Here is a 16998-nt window from a genome sequence, read left to right as displayed (position 1 = left end):
GCAGAGGGCGCGTGGGGGCGGGCCCGTGGGGGAGGGCCCGTGGGGGCGGGCGCGGGGCGCCGCTCTGCTCGCGCCGCTCGCTGGTGCGGCCGGAAGCGGCGGCGGCGGCCCCGGAGCGGCGGCGGCCGCCATGAAGCGGGACGTGCGCATCCTCCTGGTGGGGGAGGGTAAGGCGGGGGGGTGGGGGACGGGCCCCCGGTGCGGCCTCCGCGGGGCTGGGGCCGGACCCCGGCACGTGGCGGCGGCGCGCAGCCCCCGCCGACGCCCGCGCTCTCCCCTGCAGCCCAGGTGGGGAAGACGTCGCTCATCATGGCCCTGGTGGGCGAGGAGTTCCCCGAGGAGGTGAGTGCGCGGCCTCGGCCCGCTCTAGGGCGGCGGAGGCAGCGCCCGGCCGCTCCCCTGGCGAGGCCCGGGCTTGGCGCCGCCGCTGGGGCCGCTGGAAGGGGCTGGGCCGCGGTCTCTGCCCCGCGGGCCCCCGGAGCCGCAGGCCCCGCAGCGGGCTGGGGGGGCGCGGGGTCGCTCGGCGCCGCTGGGCAGCGGTCCCTGCCCGGAGCCGGTGGCGCCTGCGGTGTTTGTGCCGCGCCGGTGCGAGCTGGCGGCGCGGGGGGAGCGGCCCTGAGCCCTCCCCGCCTTGGCACGGCAGAGCCCGGGCGATGGGCTTAGGGCCCCCGCCGGCTGCCCCGAGGCCGGGGTGGAGAGCTGGGGCGCGCTCCCGGGCTCATCCCGCGGGGGCGGCGGCGACCACCTTTCCAGCTCTGCTGGCAGGACGCGGTGTCGTCGGGAGCTGCGTCTTGCGGGAGGGCTCGGGCCCGCGAGGCCGTCGCTGCGGAGACACCAGTTGTCGCGAGCTGCACCGCAGTGTCGGTCTGCTGCTGCTGCCGCTTGGGTGCTGCAGCCCCTTCGCGGTGGGCTGAGGGCGACTCGAGGCCTGGAGTTTGTCCCGCCCTGGCAGGGAGCTGCCCTGAGCGCTGGCCGGCGGCTGAGCTGAGCTCTGACATCCCGCGTTACCCGCGACCGGCCTGTCCTTGAGCTGCGTGGCTGGATGAAGGCTGCTTGCTTTGCAGGTGCCTGCTCGCGCAGAGGAGATCACGATCCCAGCTGATGTCACGCCCGAGAAGGTCCCCACGCACATAGTGGACTACTCAGGTAGGGCCGGGCCCCTCCGTGCGCCCTCGCAGCCTTGCTTCTCCCCTTCCTGTGCCCTCGGCACTCCCACAGCCCAGCTGAGGCCAGCGGGAAGGGCTTCCTAGTGCAGCGGACGGGGTTGTGACGGTCGGTGACAGCTCTTTTCCCCTCTCAGAATCAGAGCAGACGGAGGACGAGCTGCAAGAGGAGATCGCCAAGGTGAGGGGGCTGGACGAGGGTGCTGCGGGACCTGAGGCTGGGGCCCCGCTGCAGTGCCCGTGGCCCTGCAGCTTGCGAGTGACACATGGCTGATCTCCCCGTTAGCCGCCCGGAGATGCACAGGCAGTTGGTTATCTGTGGATTAATGCTATCAGCGTGGTTAGCAGTTTGTTTAATCCTTCTCTGTCTTGTAAGCTGTTGTGTGTGGCTCGTCCCAGCCCTCTGGGGCTCCAGAAGGAGAGCAGTGGGGGGTAGCTTGCTGCCTAGCAGGGGGCGGAGGGGGCTACTGAGCACGTGGTGTGCTTCTAGCCTCAGGACAGACTGTCAGGAGGGGAGGAGTGGTTGCCAAGCTCGGGTGAGACCCCCGCTCCCAGCCTGAGGCCCTGCGCCTGCCTGATGAAGCAGCAGCACAAAGGAGATGGTTTGAGAGCCCTGGGGAGCACGGGGAGGGGGGGACGCTGGGCAGGGAGGGGGGCTCCCACGTCACTCAGCAGCCACGGAGGAATTATCCAGCTGGCTGCATGGGATGGGCCCAGCTGTTCTCTGCTCTGGGATTAACCTTGGCTCCGCACTGAGGAAGACCTCTTGATATGGGTAATAAAGCGGGCGCTCTCCTGCACGTCTTGCATGAGCAAAGCCATTTAATCGCTCCACCTTGGGTATCTAATGGCCACGGAGGTGGGCCAAAGGGCAGGGGAGCCCTGCTCCCTCCACCCAAACAGTGGGAGTGTACAGGGGCTTAAAATGGCAGCAGGAAATCCTGCCTAAACCCTTGTGTGTTCTTAGGATTAGCAGTAAACTCTCTCCTGAAAGGGCTAGTGATCCCTCCTGTCTGCTTTAAATAAAGCGTTGATGTCAGCGCTGTCTGAACGGGGTCGGGGAGGGGAGGGCAGCGGCTGCTGGCCCAGGATGGAGTGTGGGCAGTCAGAGCTGCCTCGGACAGCAAGGTCTGGGAGCTGGGGAATTCAGGCTGCAACATCAGAGGGAGGGGAAGAGCCCAAGGCAGAGAGGGGCTCCCAGCCCTGAGCTACCTGCCACGGGGGTGGCACCCCCGAGAGCGCCGCTCTGGAGGGCGCAGCGTGGAGGGGTTTTTGCCCCAAGCGGGCCGTCGCAGAGCCTGAGTTGGTGGCAGGGGAGGTATTGCTGTCTGAGGGCTCTGCCCTGTGCTTTAGTCCTCCCTTTGCTCTCTGGCTGAGCAGCTCTCCGTGCTGCTAACTCCCTCCCTTTCTGCCGGGCTTTAACCAGCCACTCGAGCAGCATGGGTGGAACAGCTACACGTGTGTCCCCTCCTTGGGAGGTGCCCCATCCACGGAGGAGGGGAGATGGGGACAGTGGAATTGCCCCACACAAGCTGTGTGTTTGCTGAAGAGAAATACCCACGCCAGTCAGAGTAGGACTGCTGCGAGGGAGGGCCTGAGCGCCCGCGCAGGGCGGTTGGGTCCTTAGTAAACATTGCCTGGCTTCTCGGGGGGCTGTAGGCAGAGTGTGTGTGTGTGTGTGTGCGTGTGTGTGTGTGTGCGCGCGCGTGCAAACACACGCTGCGGTGTGGGGATGCTGGAGCTGCCTGTCTGCTGCCTGCGGCAGGGCTGCTGGGACCCTCGCTTACCGCCCTCTCCCCCTTCTCCCTTGCAGGCCAACGTGGTCTGTGTGGTGTACGATGTCACCAAGGAGGCCACGATCGAGAAGGTAATGGCTCCTCTGCGCAGCCCTGTCCAGCCCCGCTCTGGCGTTGGCACCGGTGCTGTAGGGAAGGGAGGGGGCTGCCAGCAGTGGGTCCTTCCAGGCCGCCCAGGTTTTGTTAGTGTGAGTGGGCATCGATGCCTCCCGGCCCTGTGGGGATTTGGGTTTGAGACTCCTGCGAGCAGAGGCAGGCCGAGCAGAGCTCAGGCTTGCTCCCACGCTGGCGATTATCCTCACGTGCTGGGGGCAACAGGCTTGTCACATCCTTCTGCTGGCAGGCAGCACGCCTGTGTGTGCTCTGCCTCTTGGTGCGGGGGAACGCCGGGGAGCAGATGGCTGCAGGGCCCTGCTGACTGCACGTCGCGTGTGCCGCTCGCTATGCTGGGAGCTGCCTCTCCCTCGCCAGGCTGTGCTGACAGGGCTTTCTCTGTGCTTGTCTTTCAGATCCGCACAAAGTGGATCCCCATGGTGAACGGGGGGCTCGAAAAGGGCTCCAGGTACCATGTCCAGTGTGGTCTGTGGGTGCAGAACTGGGTGATTCTGGAAACTGCGGGGTCCCCCCATCACCGTCCTGTCCTGCAGCGGTTGCTCACATCAAACTGGATTTGCAATCTGTGGCCAAACCACTTGTCGCAGAGGAAGGTGGAGGCTTTTCTAGCAGCGGCAGGAGGGTCAGCGGAGACGGTTCCTTTTCCCCGCACCTCTTGCCAGCCAGGCAGGGAGAGGAGGCTGCCAAGGGAGTACAGGAGGGCAGAAGCCTCAGTCTGTGTGTGGATGGTTTAGGCAGAAGGCTGCTGTGCTGGATTAAAGGCTCCTGAGCATATTGTTGCTGGGTGAAAGCATAAGCAGGATCAGGCAGTCTGTGTCTCCAGATGGGTGCTCCCGGCTGTGGGAGGCAGGAAAGCTGCTCTGGACCTTGCAGAGGAGGGTTGGGAGTCTCCCCGGCCTGCTGCCCAGGAGTGCGTGTGGCCGGGGCAGGGCCAAGATGGAGAGGGGTGGCCTCGCTCACAATCTCTGACACCCCATGTCTCCTCCCCAGGATCCCCATTATTTTAGTGGGAAACAAGTCTGACTTGCAGGCGGGGAGTTCCATGGATGTCATCTTGCCCATCATGAACCAGTTTTCGGAGATTGAGACTTGCGTGGAGGTGAGGGAACTGGAGGGTGTTTCTGCAAAGCCTTCCTGAGGGGCAGGAGCGCTTGTCTGGTGTAAGCAGGGGAGACCCTCGTGCTTGTGGAGAACTGTGCTGCTAATGTTCTGCAGAAGCACCCCGTCTGGGTCCTGAGGGCCTGGAGGGGATATTCTGTGCTTTAGGCTGTCCCATGCCTTCCCCGTAGGGAGCAGGTTTCAGTGTCTGCTCACTCCTGCTCTCCAGCTGTAACTGGTGTTAGAGCCTACATGCACCTCCTGTTGGCTCCTGGGACTGTGAAATGGGTACAGCAGAGCCGGGGCGTGAGTAGGAGGTTTCCCTTTTATTTTTTCCTAGTGGTGGGCAGCTGTTGCTCTGTGCTTTGATGGATTACTAGTCTGGCTCAGGGACCTTGAATCGTCCTCTTGTGGTCCCTGTCTTCCCTCTGCCCCCTGTCACCAGCCTGTTGCCTGCACCTAGTCACAGGACTTTCTCTCCCCTTCGTATCCCCAGTGCTCTGCCAAGAACCTCAAGAACATCTCTGAGCTCTTCTACTATGCCCAGAAAGCTGTGCTGCACCCCACTGCCCCCCTGTACGACCCAGAGGAGAAGCAGGTAAGAGGTGCTGCCCGGAGCCCCCGCTCTGCCCTGCCCCCTCACAGCCTCTGCCAGGAGTCTCCTTCCGTCACACCTGCAGGGTCACAGTGCTCTGATCTGGTGCCACACCTCTTTGGGGGGCAGAGAGGGCGCGAGGGGGTCTGTAGGGCCTGGTGCTGGCTTAGCAGTTAGCACTTCCCCTCCAGTCACGTGTACCCTCTTAGATGTGGACAAGGGTCCAGGCTCCTGTCTGTGACCGAGGCCAGCAGTCCTCCCGTTACGTTAACCTGCCCTGCCGTGGCTTCGGTGCCTGAGCCAGCTCTCTGCCGGGCTTTTACTCCTGGACAGGAGGGTGAAGAGTTTGAGCTGAGCTGCCAAGAACAAGGGGGAAGCAGTACCCCTGGGGGGAGCCTGCGGAGAAGAAAATACCTGGCTCCGCGTGCTCAGTGCAGCCAGCTGAGTGTATCTGGGCTACAGAGAGATTTGCAAGGACCAAGGGGACGCTGGGGCAGAAGCTCTTGTGCTCCAGAGCATGTGGCAACCATGGTGAGAAAGGTCAGGGAGAAACCTTCCCCCAGGGCTGCCCTACCTTCTGACTCCCAGCTCCATGTGATACTGGCCTTGCTGGACCATGGTCCCAAGGCAGTGCAGGAAGGGCTCTGTGCATGGGGTTTCAGGAGGTGGGAGAGAGTCATGCTGAAGGTGGTGCCACCTTGTCACCATGGTTGGTCCCTTGCAGCTGAGACCTGCGTGTGCACGAGCACTGACCCGGATTTTCAACCTCTCGGACCAGGATAACAACCAGATCCTTAGTGATGATGAACTCAACTACTTCCAGGTAGGGCTGGCTGTGGAGCTGAAACACCCTTAGCTCTTTGTGGTAGGAGCCTGCCTGTTTGCTGGAAAGCCCCTGTGATCCCCTTTTTCCTAACAGCAGTCAGAAAGGTAGCCCCTCTCCTGGCACTGCAGACCTGTTTCTGTTCAGCCCTTCTGGTGTTACACAGGCAGAGCACAACAGGGTGCATCTCTAAGCAAACGGGGATCCACGGGTCTTCCAGCATCCACTGAGCTTGGGCCACGTTTGCTCTGCAGTGGGAAGAGCAGGAGGCTCTGGAGATGTTGAGAGAGTCACGGTGTACTGAGATGCCGAGGGACAGGGGCTGGGTAGGATCTGAGGCAATAATGCCCAAGATGGGTGGGTTTTCTCTCCTAGAAAGGTCCTTTCTCCCCTTGCCAGGGGAGAAGGGTGCTGGTGAGACAGAGGCCTGTGCTGTCTGTGTGCTGTGCTCACAGTGACCTTATTTCTCTCGGGAGGTAGAAGTCCTGCTTTGGAAACCCCCTGGCCCCCCAGGCCCTGGAGGATGTGAAGATGGTTGTGTGGAAGAACACTACAGACGGAGTGCAGGACAACGGCCTGACGTTGAACGGTAGTGGCGCAAGGGCTCCATGCTCCTTCCAAGCAAGTAACAGAGGGACCTATCTGTGTCAGCACATTGCAGGGGGGCTCTGTGCTCACACTTAGGCTTTGAACAAGACTGAGGAGACCATCTAGTCCCTCCTGTCAAAGCAAGCGTGAGCCTGCTGTGGCTGCTCAGAGCTGTCCATCCGAGCTTCCTGTTTTCCCAGGGGAATTGTGGTCCTGGGGGTGGATTCCTGAGGCTGAGTGCCTATCTGGCCCCACTACGTCTGAGCTGCCTGATTTCTCCTGCAGGCTTCCTCTTCCTCAACACACTCTTCATCCAGCGGGGCCGACACGAGACCACCTGGACCATCCTTCGTCACTTTGGGTACGATGATGAGCTGGAGCTGACGGATGACTATCTCTACCCGCCGTACGTATCCTGCCGTGGAGTGGGGCAGGCATAGCGTGATGTCCTCATGATATGTGACTCGGGATCCCCAGCACCTTGCTCTTTGTGGCCCCCAGGGCCAGCTGCTTTCCTCAGCGGGGTCTGAAACCTGCCTTGATGTTGGTACCAAGCGCACAGTCAGGTTCATGCTCCTCACCTTCCCCTGTGGGTAGGAGCTGACACGTGGGATTGGCAGTGAATATAGTGGCCTTGGAGCTGTTGACTGTGCTGCTGGCTCTGGTGTAGGCGGGCAAGGAGAAGGGAATGAAGACATGTCCCTGACTTCCCCTGACATCAGCAAGGGGCTGTTGAAGGCTGTTCCGTCTGTGTCTGAGCTGGGCTGTCGAGAGCAGTAAGTTGTCAGCCTAGCCCTCTCGGCTGACTCTACAGCTGCTGTCTCTTCTCTGCTCCCTGCCACCCCCAGAGGTGGTGATCTGGCAGTAATGAAAGGGTTCAGCTTGTGAGCTGCCTCATCCTCTCCTCGCTAGACAGCAGGCCACCCGGGGAGACAACAGGCCTTGTGCTGGTGGGAAGCACCAGGGGAGTCTGCTGCATACCATCAGGGCCTTCTCAAAGCGTGGGGGCTGTGTCAGGAAATAGCCAGACTAGAGACAACCACAGGCCTTGAGCAGGGAGAGGGAACGGGGAGCTGCATGCCCTGGGTGAGACCTGGCATTGCTGAGGACCCAGTCACACGTTGCCCTTCATGCAGGGCTTGAAGACGAGAGGTGTTGGCAGCTGGTGTGCCCCACGGGGCCGTGCAGACAGTCTGCTCACTTCAGTCTCTTCTGGCAGGTTCCGCCTGCCCCCCGGCTGCTCCACGGAGCTCAACCACTTGGGCTACCAGTTCCTGCAGCGGCTGTTCGAGAAGCACGACAAGGTGGGCTGCGTGCAGCGTGGCTGCCTGGGGAGGGGATGCTCCCTGCTGGGCCTGCACGTTTGGGCATAGTTGCCCTCCCATCTGCCCTTGTGCTGCCTGACTCGGGGGCAGATGTGGAACCAGCAAAGGGCTTTCCCCTGTCACAGCAAGCGCTCCCTTCACGGCCTCTTGCCAGGGCGTTGGGAGGCGTTCGCAGCGAGCTGTACGTAGGGACAGCGCCGCAGCTGCGGGTCTGACTGCAGCAGCCTGTCAAGGGCACGGGGCTGTGGTCACTACCCTTGGCCAAAGGGCAGCCAGGAAGGTCTGGGCCTTCACAGACTTTTGAGCAGCTGGGCCTGAGTTAACATCAAATTGGCATATGCCCTCCTAGTGCCTGGTCGCAGCACGCTGAGTAGCAGGGGAGAGCGGGCAGAGCTGCTGGCCTGCAGCCATGGAGCAAGTGCGAGCAACCACACAGCTGACAGCCCTGTGGAGGCGAGCGCCAGGCCTGGAGATAGGGAGAGAAAGCAACTGATTTCTGCCATACTCTGGCTCTTTGGAGAGCAGGAGAAAGGTGTGTTGGATCTGCATGCAGCTGGGGTACCGTCAGCTCCGTGGCCACTGGCAACTGCAGCAGTGAGTAGACACACATCCCTGTGTGCTTAGATGCTGGCAGATCCTCCGTTGCGTAGCCCTGTGGCACGCCAGCCTGAGGGCGCTGCGCTTGCGTGCGGTTACCTGGGGCTGGACGCACCCGTGGCGTGGCAGCCTCAGCTCCTTCCCGGCTGCGCACAGCCCTTGGGTCATCCTGCAGCGCAGAAGTCAGGCTGGACCAAAGCAGGCTGCCATGTGGCGCCTGGCCCCAGGGAAGCCAGGAATAGCAGCTCAGGGCTGCGGGCTGAGTGTGAACAGGTCTTGCCTGCTAACAGGGCTGGCACCGGCTACAGCCGCAATCACAAAGCAGAAAGACCCCTGCCGTAGCCTGCCCCTGGCGCAGTGATGGAGGTGTCCCTGGGGCTCAGGCTCTCTGCACGCTCAGACAACCCTGGCCTTGCTTGCAAGTGGTTTCTGCCATTCAGAGTGTCCCTGTGCCATTCTGCAGCAGTAATCAAGGTGGTTCCAGTTGTGTCAGGGATCCTCTCTGGACCCTGATGATACTTGGTGCAGCTGTAGAGAGATGCTAGTGTACATGTAGGCTTTGTCGTGCCTTAGGTGCTGACTCCACTTTGTTTTTGCAGGACCAGGATGGAGCCCTCTCGCCCACAGAGCTGCAGAACTTCTTCAGCGTCTTCCCCTGCGTGCCCTGGGGCCCCGAGCTCTACAACACGGTATGCACCACTGATAAAGGCCTGCTTTCCCTGCATGGATTCCTCTGCCAGTGGACGTAAGCTCAGTCCCTCTCCCCTGCCTTTACTCCACTTTGCTTAGCGCTTACTGATGTCAGCTTCCCCCCGATTGCTGGTTCTCTCTCTCTCCAGGCTCATAGCCTACCTGGATGCCCAGCACTGCCTGGAATGCCTGGGCTACCTGGGCTACCCCATCCTCTCGGAGCAGGACTCCCAGACGCAGGCCCTCACAGGTAATGGCAGCACCCTCCCTGCTTGGCGCAGCTCCAGGGCCTTCCTACCGCTCACCCGGCCTCTTTCCTGCCAGTGACCCGGGAGAAGAAGATTGACCTGGAGAAGGGTCAGACCCAGCGAAACGTCTTCCTCTGCAAGGTGCTGGGAGCCAAGGGCGCAGGCAAGTCCGCCTTCCTGCAGGCCTTCCTCGGCAGGAGCCTCGCGGTGAGTGGCTGCTCCCCTCTCCTGCTGCGCTGCGGTGGGGCGCCCCGGACTGGCACCCTCCGCCCGGCGGAGCAGGAGGCAGAGCTGTGACACCATCCAGTGATCTGCCATGTTACAGCACCCCCCAGCCCTGGCCAGGTGTTAGGATCCCATCTTTGCACAGCCCTCCGAGCCGGTGGCACCTGCGTGTGTTGGTGCTGTGTCCTTCATTTTGTGTAGGGCAGCGGGCCCCCTCCCTCCATCCTCCATTTGCCCCGAGGATCTAGAGGGGTTGTGCCCTTCCCAGGCAGCAGTGTCTCCCCACTCCTGCTCTGACCGAGGTGATGCTGGTTTTTCCTGCTTGTCACAAGTGACCCTGTGCTTCTCAGCAGAGCCTCGCTGGCCTCCTGGGGCAGTGGCTGTCTCCTTGGGGGCTTGGGGCAGTGTGAAATGCTTTCGCTTCCCCAAGAACGGCTCTTTTTCCCTGCTGCCTGAGATAGTGTTTTCATTGGTGGCAGGCCCAGAGGGAGAACCGAGGAGAGCCATCCCTCTATGCGATCAACACTGTGCAGGTCAACGGCCAGGAAAAATACCTCATCGTAAGTCTGGGAGAGGAGGGAATCGCTGCTGTCTCTGCCTGCGAGCAGAGGGTCGCAGCACGGTTGGCTCTGTCCCTGCCTATTGCTGCTGGGCTCCCGGCACCCCTGGGCTGGGCTGTGCCTGCGGCTGTGTACGCGCTGGCGCAGTCTGTGTCCTGGTGTGAGAAACAGCCTGACGTCCTCGAGGTGGTGGTTTGCCACGTTCCCTTTCCCTTCCTGCTCCAGCTGTACGAGGTCAGTGCTGACACGAAGTTCACGAAGCCATCAGACACAGCCTGCGATGTCGCCTGCTTGATCTATGACCCAAGGGACCCCAAATCCTTCAGCTACTGTGCCAGTATTTATAAGGTAATTAGCAAGGGCTCTGTGGGCTGTTAGCCTTTGAGTGGCAGCCCTGCATCCCCCGGGAGGGTCTCTGGTGCCCTGGGGAAGGGCATGGGAATGGCAGGGGAGCTGGGCTTCCTCTGCCCTGGTGTTGGAGCCCATGCCTCTCAGCGGTAGCGTCTCTGCTGGCAAAGTTACCCTCTCTCGGTGCGTCCCAACCCGCCTGGCCGGGATTCCTTGTGATTGCTCCTTTCCTGGAGATCAGCAGGGCAGTGGCCGGTTGCCTGCCTCTCGGTGGGCCTTCTGCCTCTCTCTGCAGCAGCACTACGTGGACAGCCAGATCCCCTGCGTCTTCGTGGCCTCCAAGACAGACCTGCCAGAAGCCAGTCAGCAGCCTGGGCTCTCCCCCACGGAGTTCTGCTATAAGCACTGCCTCCCGCCACCCTTCCTCTTCTCCTGCCACAGCCAAGGCCCGCCTGGCACTGCCATCTACACCAAGCTGGCCACCGCCGCCACCTTCCCGTTAGTATCCTTGCCGGGGAGGGGGCGCTCAGCTGGGAGCAGAGCACGGGGAGGAGGGCTGGGTCTCAGCTCTGCATCCTTTTTGCCCTGCTTTTGTCTTGGTTTCTGTTTAGCTTTCAGTGTCATCTGCTTATGAGAGTAATTGAAACAAAAGAAGGCCAATTCTTCCCTGCTCAGAGAGGGCAGAAGGGCCTAGGCTCTTTTCTGCCCTGTGTGCCTGTGTGTCTCTGGCAGATTTATTAGATAAGCTCTTGTGGTAGGATCTTTACTTTTAAAGGCTGAGATTAAAAAAAGCTGAAGGGGAGTAACCAGCCCAGTTTGCTAAGGCCTGCAGAAAGGAGGAGGCAGTTATTTTCTCCTAAGTGGATCACACTGATAAAGAGGTCAGTGAAGCAGGACCTCTGTTCACACAGCCTTCCTTTTGGGAAGGAACCGCACTTGGAAAGGGCAGGGAAGGGAGGATGGTGCAGCAGTGAGGCTGGTCACGGACAGGCATGGGGAGACCTCCTGAGGAGAGCTCTGTGCCGGTGGCAGCACTTTACTTCAGGAGTGGAGGGGGCTGTAAAGCAGGATCAGAGCGGTGCCGGGGGCAGAGCGCTCTTGGGGAGAATGGGTGGGTGCGTTGGAAGACAGGACAGGATTAGTAACGAGTGGTTTTCCCTTTAGCTTCTTCTCAATAAACAACTTTATTTTTAGAGCCGACACTTTTTTTTCCTCTGCAGTATTAAAATTTAAATATTCTTAATATATCTTAGGGTATGTGGTATAAATAAATAACAGCGTAATGGAGGAGCAGGGATTGGCTGCTCTCCCCTCATTTAGCGGAGGATGAATAATGGATTTGTCTTTCCTCCTTAGAGAGGAGCACGTTAATGCAGGATAGCGCATGTTTAGGGAGGGAATGTGTACGCTTAGAGAGGACTGGTCCACTTCCCTTGCTGGCCTCAGGTCGGTATCGCTGTGGCTGTGCCAGCTTTCCCACCCCTGCGAGCCAGCATCGCTGCCTGCATCTGCTTCTGTGTCTGTGTACGCTTGGAGATGTAAATGCAGCTTGACCTAGAAAGGAACATATATACCCCCTTGCTTGTACTAATTATTTAGATGTTGGTGTGCTATTTCGAGACCATGGGAGGATAAAGCCCACATTCGTTCCACCGGTGGGCGGGGAGCCATCGTTTGGCCTGATGACGATGCTGGGTGGCGGGTGCCCCAGCTCGTGGGGCCGAGGAGGCCCTTTGGGCTGGGGGCTTTTGGCTGGGTGGCCTAGAGCTGTGCCACGTTCACCCTCGCGCCCTGCGGGGCCACCCCAACCTCCCGTCCTGCTGGCGCTGGAGCGCTCGGTGGCTGCCAGCGCTCCTGGCCTAGCTGGGGAGGCCAGCGGTCAGGGAGCGCGGTGTAGGACAGCCGTCTCTGCGCACGTCCCTCACTGGCCCTTCTCTTTCCTTGCAGCCACTTGAACGCCACGGAGCTGGGAGCCACGTCCTTCTGGGTCCGGGTGGCCCTGGGGGCGGCGGTGACTGCCCTGGTAGGGTTCACGCTGTACCGTGTGCTAGCCAAAAACAAATGAGAACTGCTCTCCCCCATCCTCCCTGTGACACCAGCCTCCCCCCCGAGTGACGCCCCAGCGAGGGGCCCTGCGTCGAGCTGCTCCCCGCTGGGAAACCCTCCTTCCGCCCAGCCTTGACTGCAGAACCAGCGGAACCAGACCTCAGCACCAGCAGCACAGAGCCCGACAGGCGATTCCCTGGCACCAGCCCGCCTGGCCCTGCCGGCCTCTGCGGCCTACTCAGCTGCGTGGCTCCCGTACCCAGCCGTGGCCATGGGGTCCGGGCAGTCTCTGCCTGGGGGCCCAGCCTCACTGGGAGTCGGAGGATTGTCCCCATCTTTTATTCTGGTTATTTTTTAATGCTTGTTTTTATGCTCAGACATGTTTCAGTATCTGCCAGGCCAGGCACATCTCTTCCCCAGAGAGCTGTGCTGGGCCCCGTTGGCGCCCTCAATTTTGCGGGAGATGTTATATATACCTTCCCAGAGCCCCCTGGGACTCGCAGCCCTGGCATTGAGGCTGTGCCAGTTTCTGGGCTCCTGTGGGAGAGTTGCTGAACAGGCTAAGAGCCCTGGTCCCATGGGGCAAGTCTCCAGCGGGAGTCCCCGTGTCCCTCTGCCAGCACGGCCCATGCTGGGGTTTTGGGGTCACTTGGCTCCTGACCCCTTCCGCTGTCCTGCTGGGACGCTGTGGCAGCAGCCCCCAGCCCTGGGCCGCAAGGGGAGCGAGCGATACCGCGACCTGTCCCAGGTCCCTTCTGTTTCTCGTTTCTGTGCAAAATGTTTGGAGTCCTGCAGTGTGCCAGGATCTCAGCCCATCTGCCCTTCCTGCCCCAGCTGGCAGCTTGTCCCCTCCGCTCCCCACCCCTGCCCTGGCCACCAGTATTGGCAGGGGTGCGGGAACCATGGTAAGCGAGAGAGGGCAGCGACGGCCTAGGGTGGCCCTTGTGCTGCTGAGGGCTGCTGTTCAGGCACTGATCAACACGAGCTGCCGCTCTGTCCTGGCAGTGTCACCGTTGAGCTGGTGCCACATGATGCCATCATTGGCTCATAGCCGTTGTCCTGCTGTCTTCTCCATGGGGCCCTGGCCTGGCCTGGCTTTGCCGTTCCGAGGGCTGTCCCAGAGCAGGGTACTCGAGGTGCCACATCTCCTGGTACAACTGGAAGCCGTTTCCCCTGGGGCGGCCCTGTCCCCCTGCCCGGCTGGGTGATGGTGTTAGCTGCCGGGCAGCTGAGGTGACTTCAGCCCAGCACAAATCCGGGGCCACCCCTGTCTCCAGCATCCCAAAGAGCGAGGCCAGCCTTCGCTGGCCCCTCCAGGCTGGCTCCCCACTCGGCTTCCCCCCTCTGCTGGTGCCCTGCCAGTGTGGGCGCCCAGGTAAGCTACTGATTAGATAAGTGACACTAGTTGTTACACTTTCAAGCGCACTCAGGGTAGGCTTATTTACAGGCAGCTTGTGGGGCAGCACCGTGTTAAAACTAACTGCTTTTCTATACGTTTGTCTATTTATACCTTTTGGGGGGGCCTGGAGCCAGTGATGGGTTTGAGAGGTCTTGGCTGCACCCAGCTACCTCTGGTGGGGCGAGGCCTGGGGTGGTGCCCCGGGCCGGGGCGCTGAGCTGAGCCCCGGGGAAGGTGCTGAGGGCAGCGCTGGCCCCACGTGTGGCCCCTTCCTGCGGTGGAGCCAGGCTGCCAGTGAAGCCACCGTCGGCATCCCTGCTCGCTGCTGCGTGCCCCTCGGCTAAGCAGGCGCCAGGGGTGGGCGAGCCCCCCAGCGCAGGGCTGACCCCGCTCCCAGCACCGCTCCAGGCCTGGCAAAGCTGTACTGTTTTAGGAGGTTTGTTCTCGACAACAAAATAAATTTTTACACACTTTCTGTCCCCTTTGCTGTGTCCCGTGCTCTGTTGCTTCTGTGCAAAAAGTCTGGCTTGGTGACCCTCCAGCCCTGGTGCTCCTGGCCCTCTAGCCTCTCTGGCCAAGGATGGGCTCCTGCCCCCCTGGGGCTTTCAGGGAGTGAGGAGCCCCCCCGGGGCCTGGCCTCCCGCTCCCCTTAGGGGGTTCAGGCTCAAGCCCGGCCCCCCGGGAAGCAGCTCTGGGTCGCTCTGGGGCTGTGTGGTGCTGGGGACCACAGACACCTCTACAACAAGCGAACGTGAGCGCCCGCCAGCTCGGAGAGGCAGGGAAGGAGGTGACGGGTCTCCGTGGGAGGAAGGCAGGACCTGGCACTGGCTCCGTGGGGCTTGCTAGCTGCTGTGGCCCAGGGGCCCCAGCTCTCCCAGTGCAGGGCCAGGGGCTCCCCGCAGCCCTGTGGCTGCCTCCCCCGCAGCGTTCAGGGCCGTGCTGCCGCCCCTCTCTGCTCCCGTTTCCACGCTGCAGCTCTTCCCTCGGCTATTTCTGTCTCTGCAGGCTCAGCAGCAGGCGCTGGGCACCAGGAGCGCGGGCGCAGCCGGGAAACTGGCTCTTCCCAGCGCCTCCCTGGGACCCCCTTGACCCTACGGCTGCTTTAGCAGGGCCGCACCCTGTGATGGCGGGGCCAGGCCGCCCCGCAGGCCTGCTCAACCTCGCTGAGCCCCGGGGCGAGGTGCTGGGAGCTGCCCGGGCCGGGGCAGCTGGCGGAGGGGACGCCCGGGGAAAAGGCAGGGTCCCAGCAGGCTCAGACCAAGGGAAGGGGAGGAGCGCAAGCCCCAGCATATGGGGGGAAACTGAGGCAGAGAGAGGGCTAGGTAGGGTAACAGGTCACTGCCTGCACTGCAGGTTGCCGTTAAGGGGAGCAGCACCGAGCTGCATGCCTTGGCCTTGCTGCGGGGACCCTGCCCACGGGCATGGCAGCTGAGAGCGGTGCCCAGAGCCACTGCACGTTCCCGGGAGGTGGCCGGTGCTCAGGCACCGAGCATGGATGGGGACGGAGCCCAGCTGGTTCAGCCGCAGGGGACGGAGAGGTGATGCCAAGGTGGTCGGGATGTGCAATGCTCTCCGGTGAGTCCCAACCGGGCCGGGGTGCCGAGGGTGAGCCGGCCCCCGTGCTGCAGCGGGGCATTAATAGTGCCGGCGTCCCAGGGCAGGCTGCGCACGCCATGCTGGAGCAGACGTGAAGCGGGGGCCTTGCAGGGACTCCACAGGGCTGAGGAGTGTGGGGACATGCAGAGGAAGGTGCCCAGGCATCGCTCCACTGCCGGCGCATCTGCCCACCCTGTGCCGGGCTGGCACCGTGGCCGGCATCCCAGCAGCATCTCTGTGCTCCCACCAGCCTGCGGGCAGTGGGAGGGAGCGGACAGAGGGCACATGGGGACACCCAGGCTGCCGCTGCCGGCCAGGGCCACCCTGACACAGGCCAGAGGGTGGGCGCTTACCAGTGGGCTGGGGCAAGGTGTCTCGCGCTGGGAGGCAGGTACCCGAGAGGGTGCTGGCACCCTGTGCGGGATGCAGGCGCCCGTGCAGGGAGGGAGGTGGCCCATGTGCCGTGCAGACAGCCACTCTGGGCTGGAGGTAGCCAGTGACGGGATGCAGGTACCAGGGCTGGGATGCGTCATGGTGGTGGTGCAAGTCCAGGGATGCCCCATGTGTCGGGATGCAGGGAAACTTGTCAATTTGCAGGTGACCATGCCAGACACACCATGTACCTTGTGCTGGGATGCAGGTACCCACGGTGGAATGCTGATACACCTGCTGGGATGCAGGTACCCATACCAGCATGCACGTACCCATGGTGGGATGCAGGTACCTGTACTGGGATGGAGGTACCCACGGTGGGAGGCAGTTACTGGTACTGGGATGCTGATACCCCTACCGGGTGGAGGTACGCATACCAGCACGCAGGTATCCATGTCAGGCTGCAGGTACTGTACTGGGAAGCAGGTATCCACAGAATGATGCCGGGATCTGTACTGGGATGCCTGTACCATACTGGGACACAGGTACCAGGATGGAGGAAACAGAGTAGGATGTAGGTACACATGCTGGGTCCCCATACCAGGAGGCAGGTACTCGTAACACGATTCGGGTAGCTGTTGCTGGGAGGCAGGTACCATACTAAGATGCAGGTGTCCATGCTGGGATGCAGGACCCGAACATTGGGATGCGGGGACCCATACTGGGATACAGGCACCATACTGGGATGCAGCTACCTGATGCTGGGATGCAGGCACCATACTGGGATGCAGCTACCTGATGCTGGGATGCAGGAACCAGACCGAGATGCTGGTGTCATACTGGGATGCAGTTACCATACAGGAGATGGAGGACGCAGATGCTAGGATGCAGGTGCTGTACCAGGATGCAGGTACCCGTGCCAAGGTGTGGCAGGTCCCATACAGGGAGTGGGTGCAGGTACCATCCCAGAACGCAGGTACCCACACTGGGATGCCGATACCGTGCTGAGACGCAGGTGTCCAACACCAGAACGTAGGTACTGTACTGGGATGCAGGTGCCCAATGCCGGGATGCAGGTGCCGTGCGGTGGTGCAGGTACCGTCGGGGCTGCGGGCACCGTGCGGGGCTGCGGGGCGGGGGTCGGGCTGCCGGCGGGGCGGAGCGGGGCGGGTCCCGGTTCCCCGCGCGGCGGCGGCGGCGGCGGCGGGGGGGGGCGCTGCGCCGTGCGCTGCGGCGGGGGCGGCTCCGCTCCGCGCCGCTCCCGCCCCCGCCGCCGCCCGCTGCCATCGGCGGCCCGCGGCTCCCGGCGCCGCCGCTCGCAGCTCGCGCTCCCGGGCCGCCGCAACGCGGGGCTGGCGGGCCGAGCCGCCGCCGCCCGCGCCGCTCCCCTGCCCGGCTCGCCGGCCCCGGGCGCG

General features: G+C 62.3%; 1 protein-coding gene across 3 annotated transcripts; it reads left to right on the top strand.

Annotated features, from left to right (window-relative positions):
* Positions 1-35: 35 nt before the first annotated feature.
* Positions 36-14090, top strand: RHOT2 (ras homolog family member T2). Of its 3 annotated transcripts, none has more exons than XM_064520482.1 (19): positions 36-167; positions 284-342; positions 1065-1146; positions 1301-1344; positions 2977-3030; positions 3469-3521; positions 4064-4172; positions 4668-4769; positions 5491-5589; positions 6070-6178; positions 6463-6583; positions 7397-7481; positions 8699-8844; positions 8939-9039; positions 9114-9244; positions 9742-9822; positions 10048-10170; positions 10469-10668; positions 12118-14090. In XM_064520482.1, the coding sequence occupies exons 1-19, from the start codon at positions 131-133 to the stop codon at positions 12233-12235; spliced, it is 1854 nt and encodes a 617-aa protein (XP_064376552.1). In that variant the 5' UTR covers positions 36-130; the 3' UTR covers positions 12236-14090. The 3 variants fall into 3 exon arrangements, with proteins under 3 accessions (XP_064376552.1, XP_064376551.1, XP_064376553.1); XM_064520481.1 differs by having other exon boundaries at positions 10466-10668; XM_064520483.1 differs by having other exon boundaries at positions 59-157; positions 10466-10668.
* The last annotated feature ends 2908 nt before the right edge of the window (positions 14091-16998 follow it).

This window comes from Dromaius novaehollandiae, chromosome 14 (genome assembly GCF_036370855.1).
Source record: "Dromaius novaehollandiae isolate bDroNov1 chromosome 14, bDroNov1.hap1, whole genome shotgun sequence".
Classification (NCBI taxonomy): domain Eukaryota; kingdom Metazoa; phylum Chordata; class Aves; order Casuariiformes; family Dromaiidae; genus Dromaius; species Dromaius novaehollandiae.
This window is presented reverse-complemented; position numbering and strand designations above follow the sequence as displayed.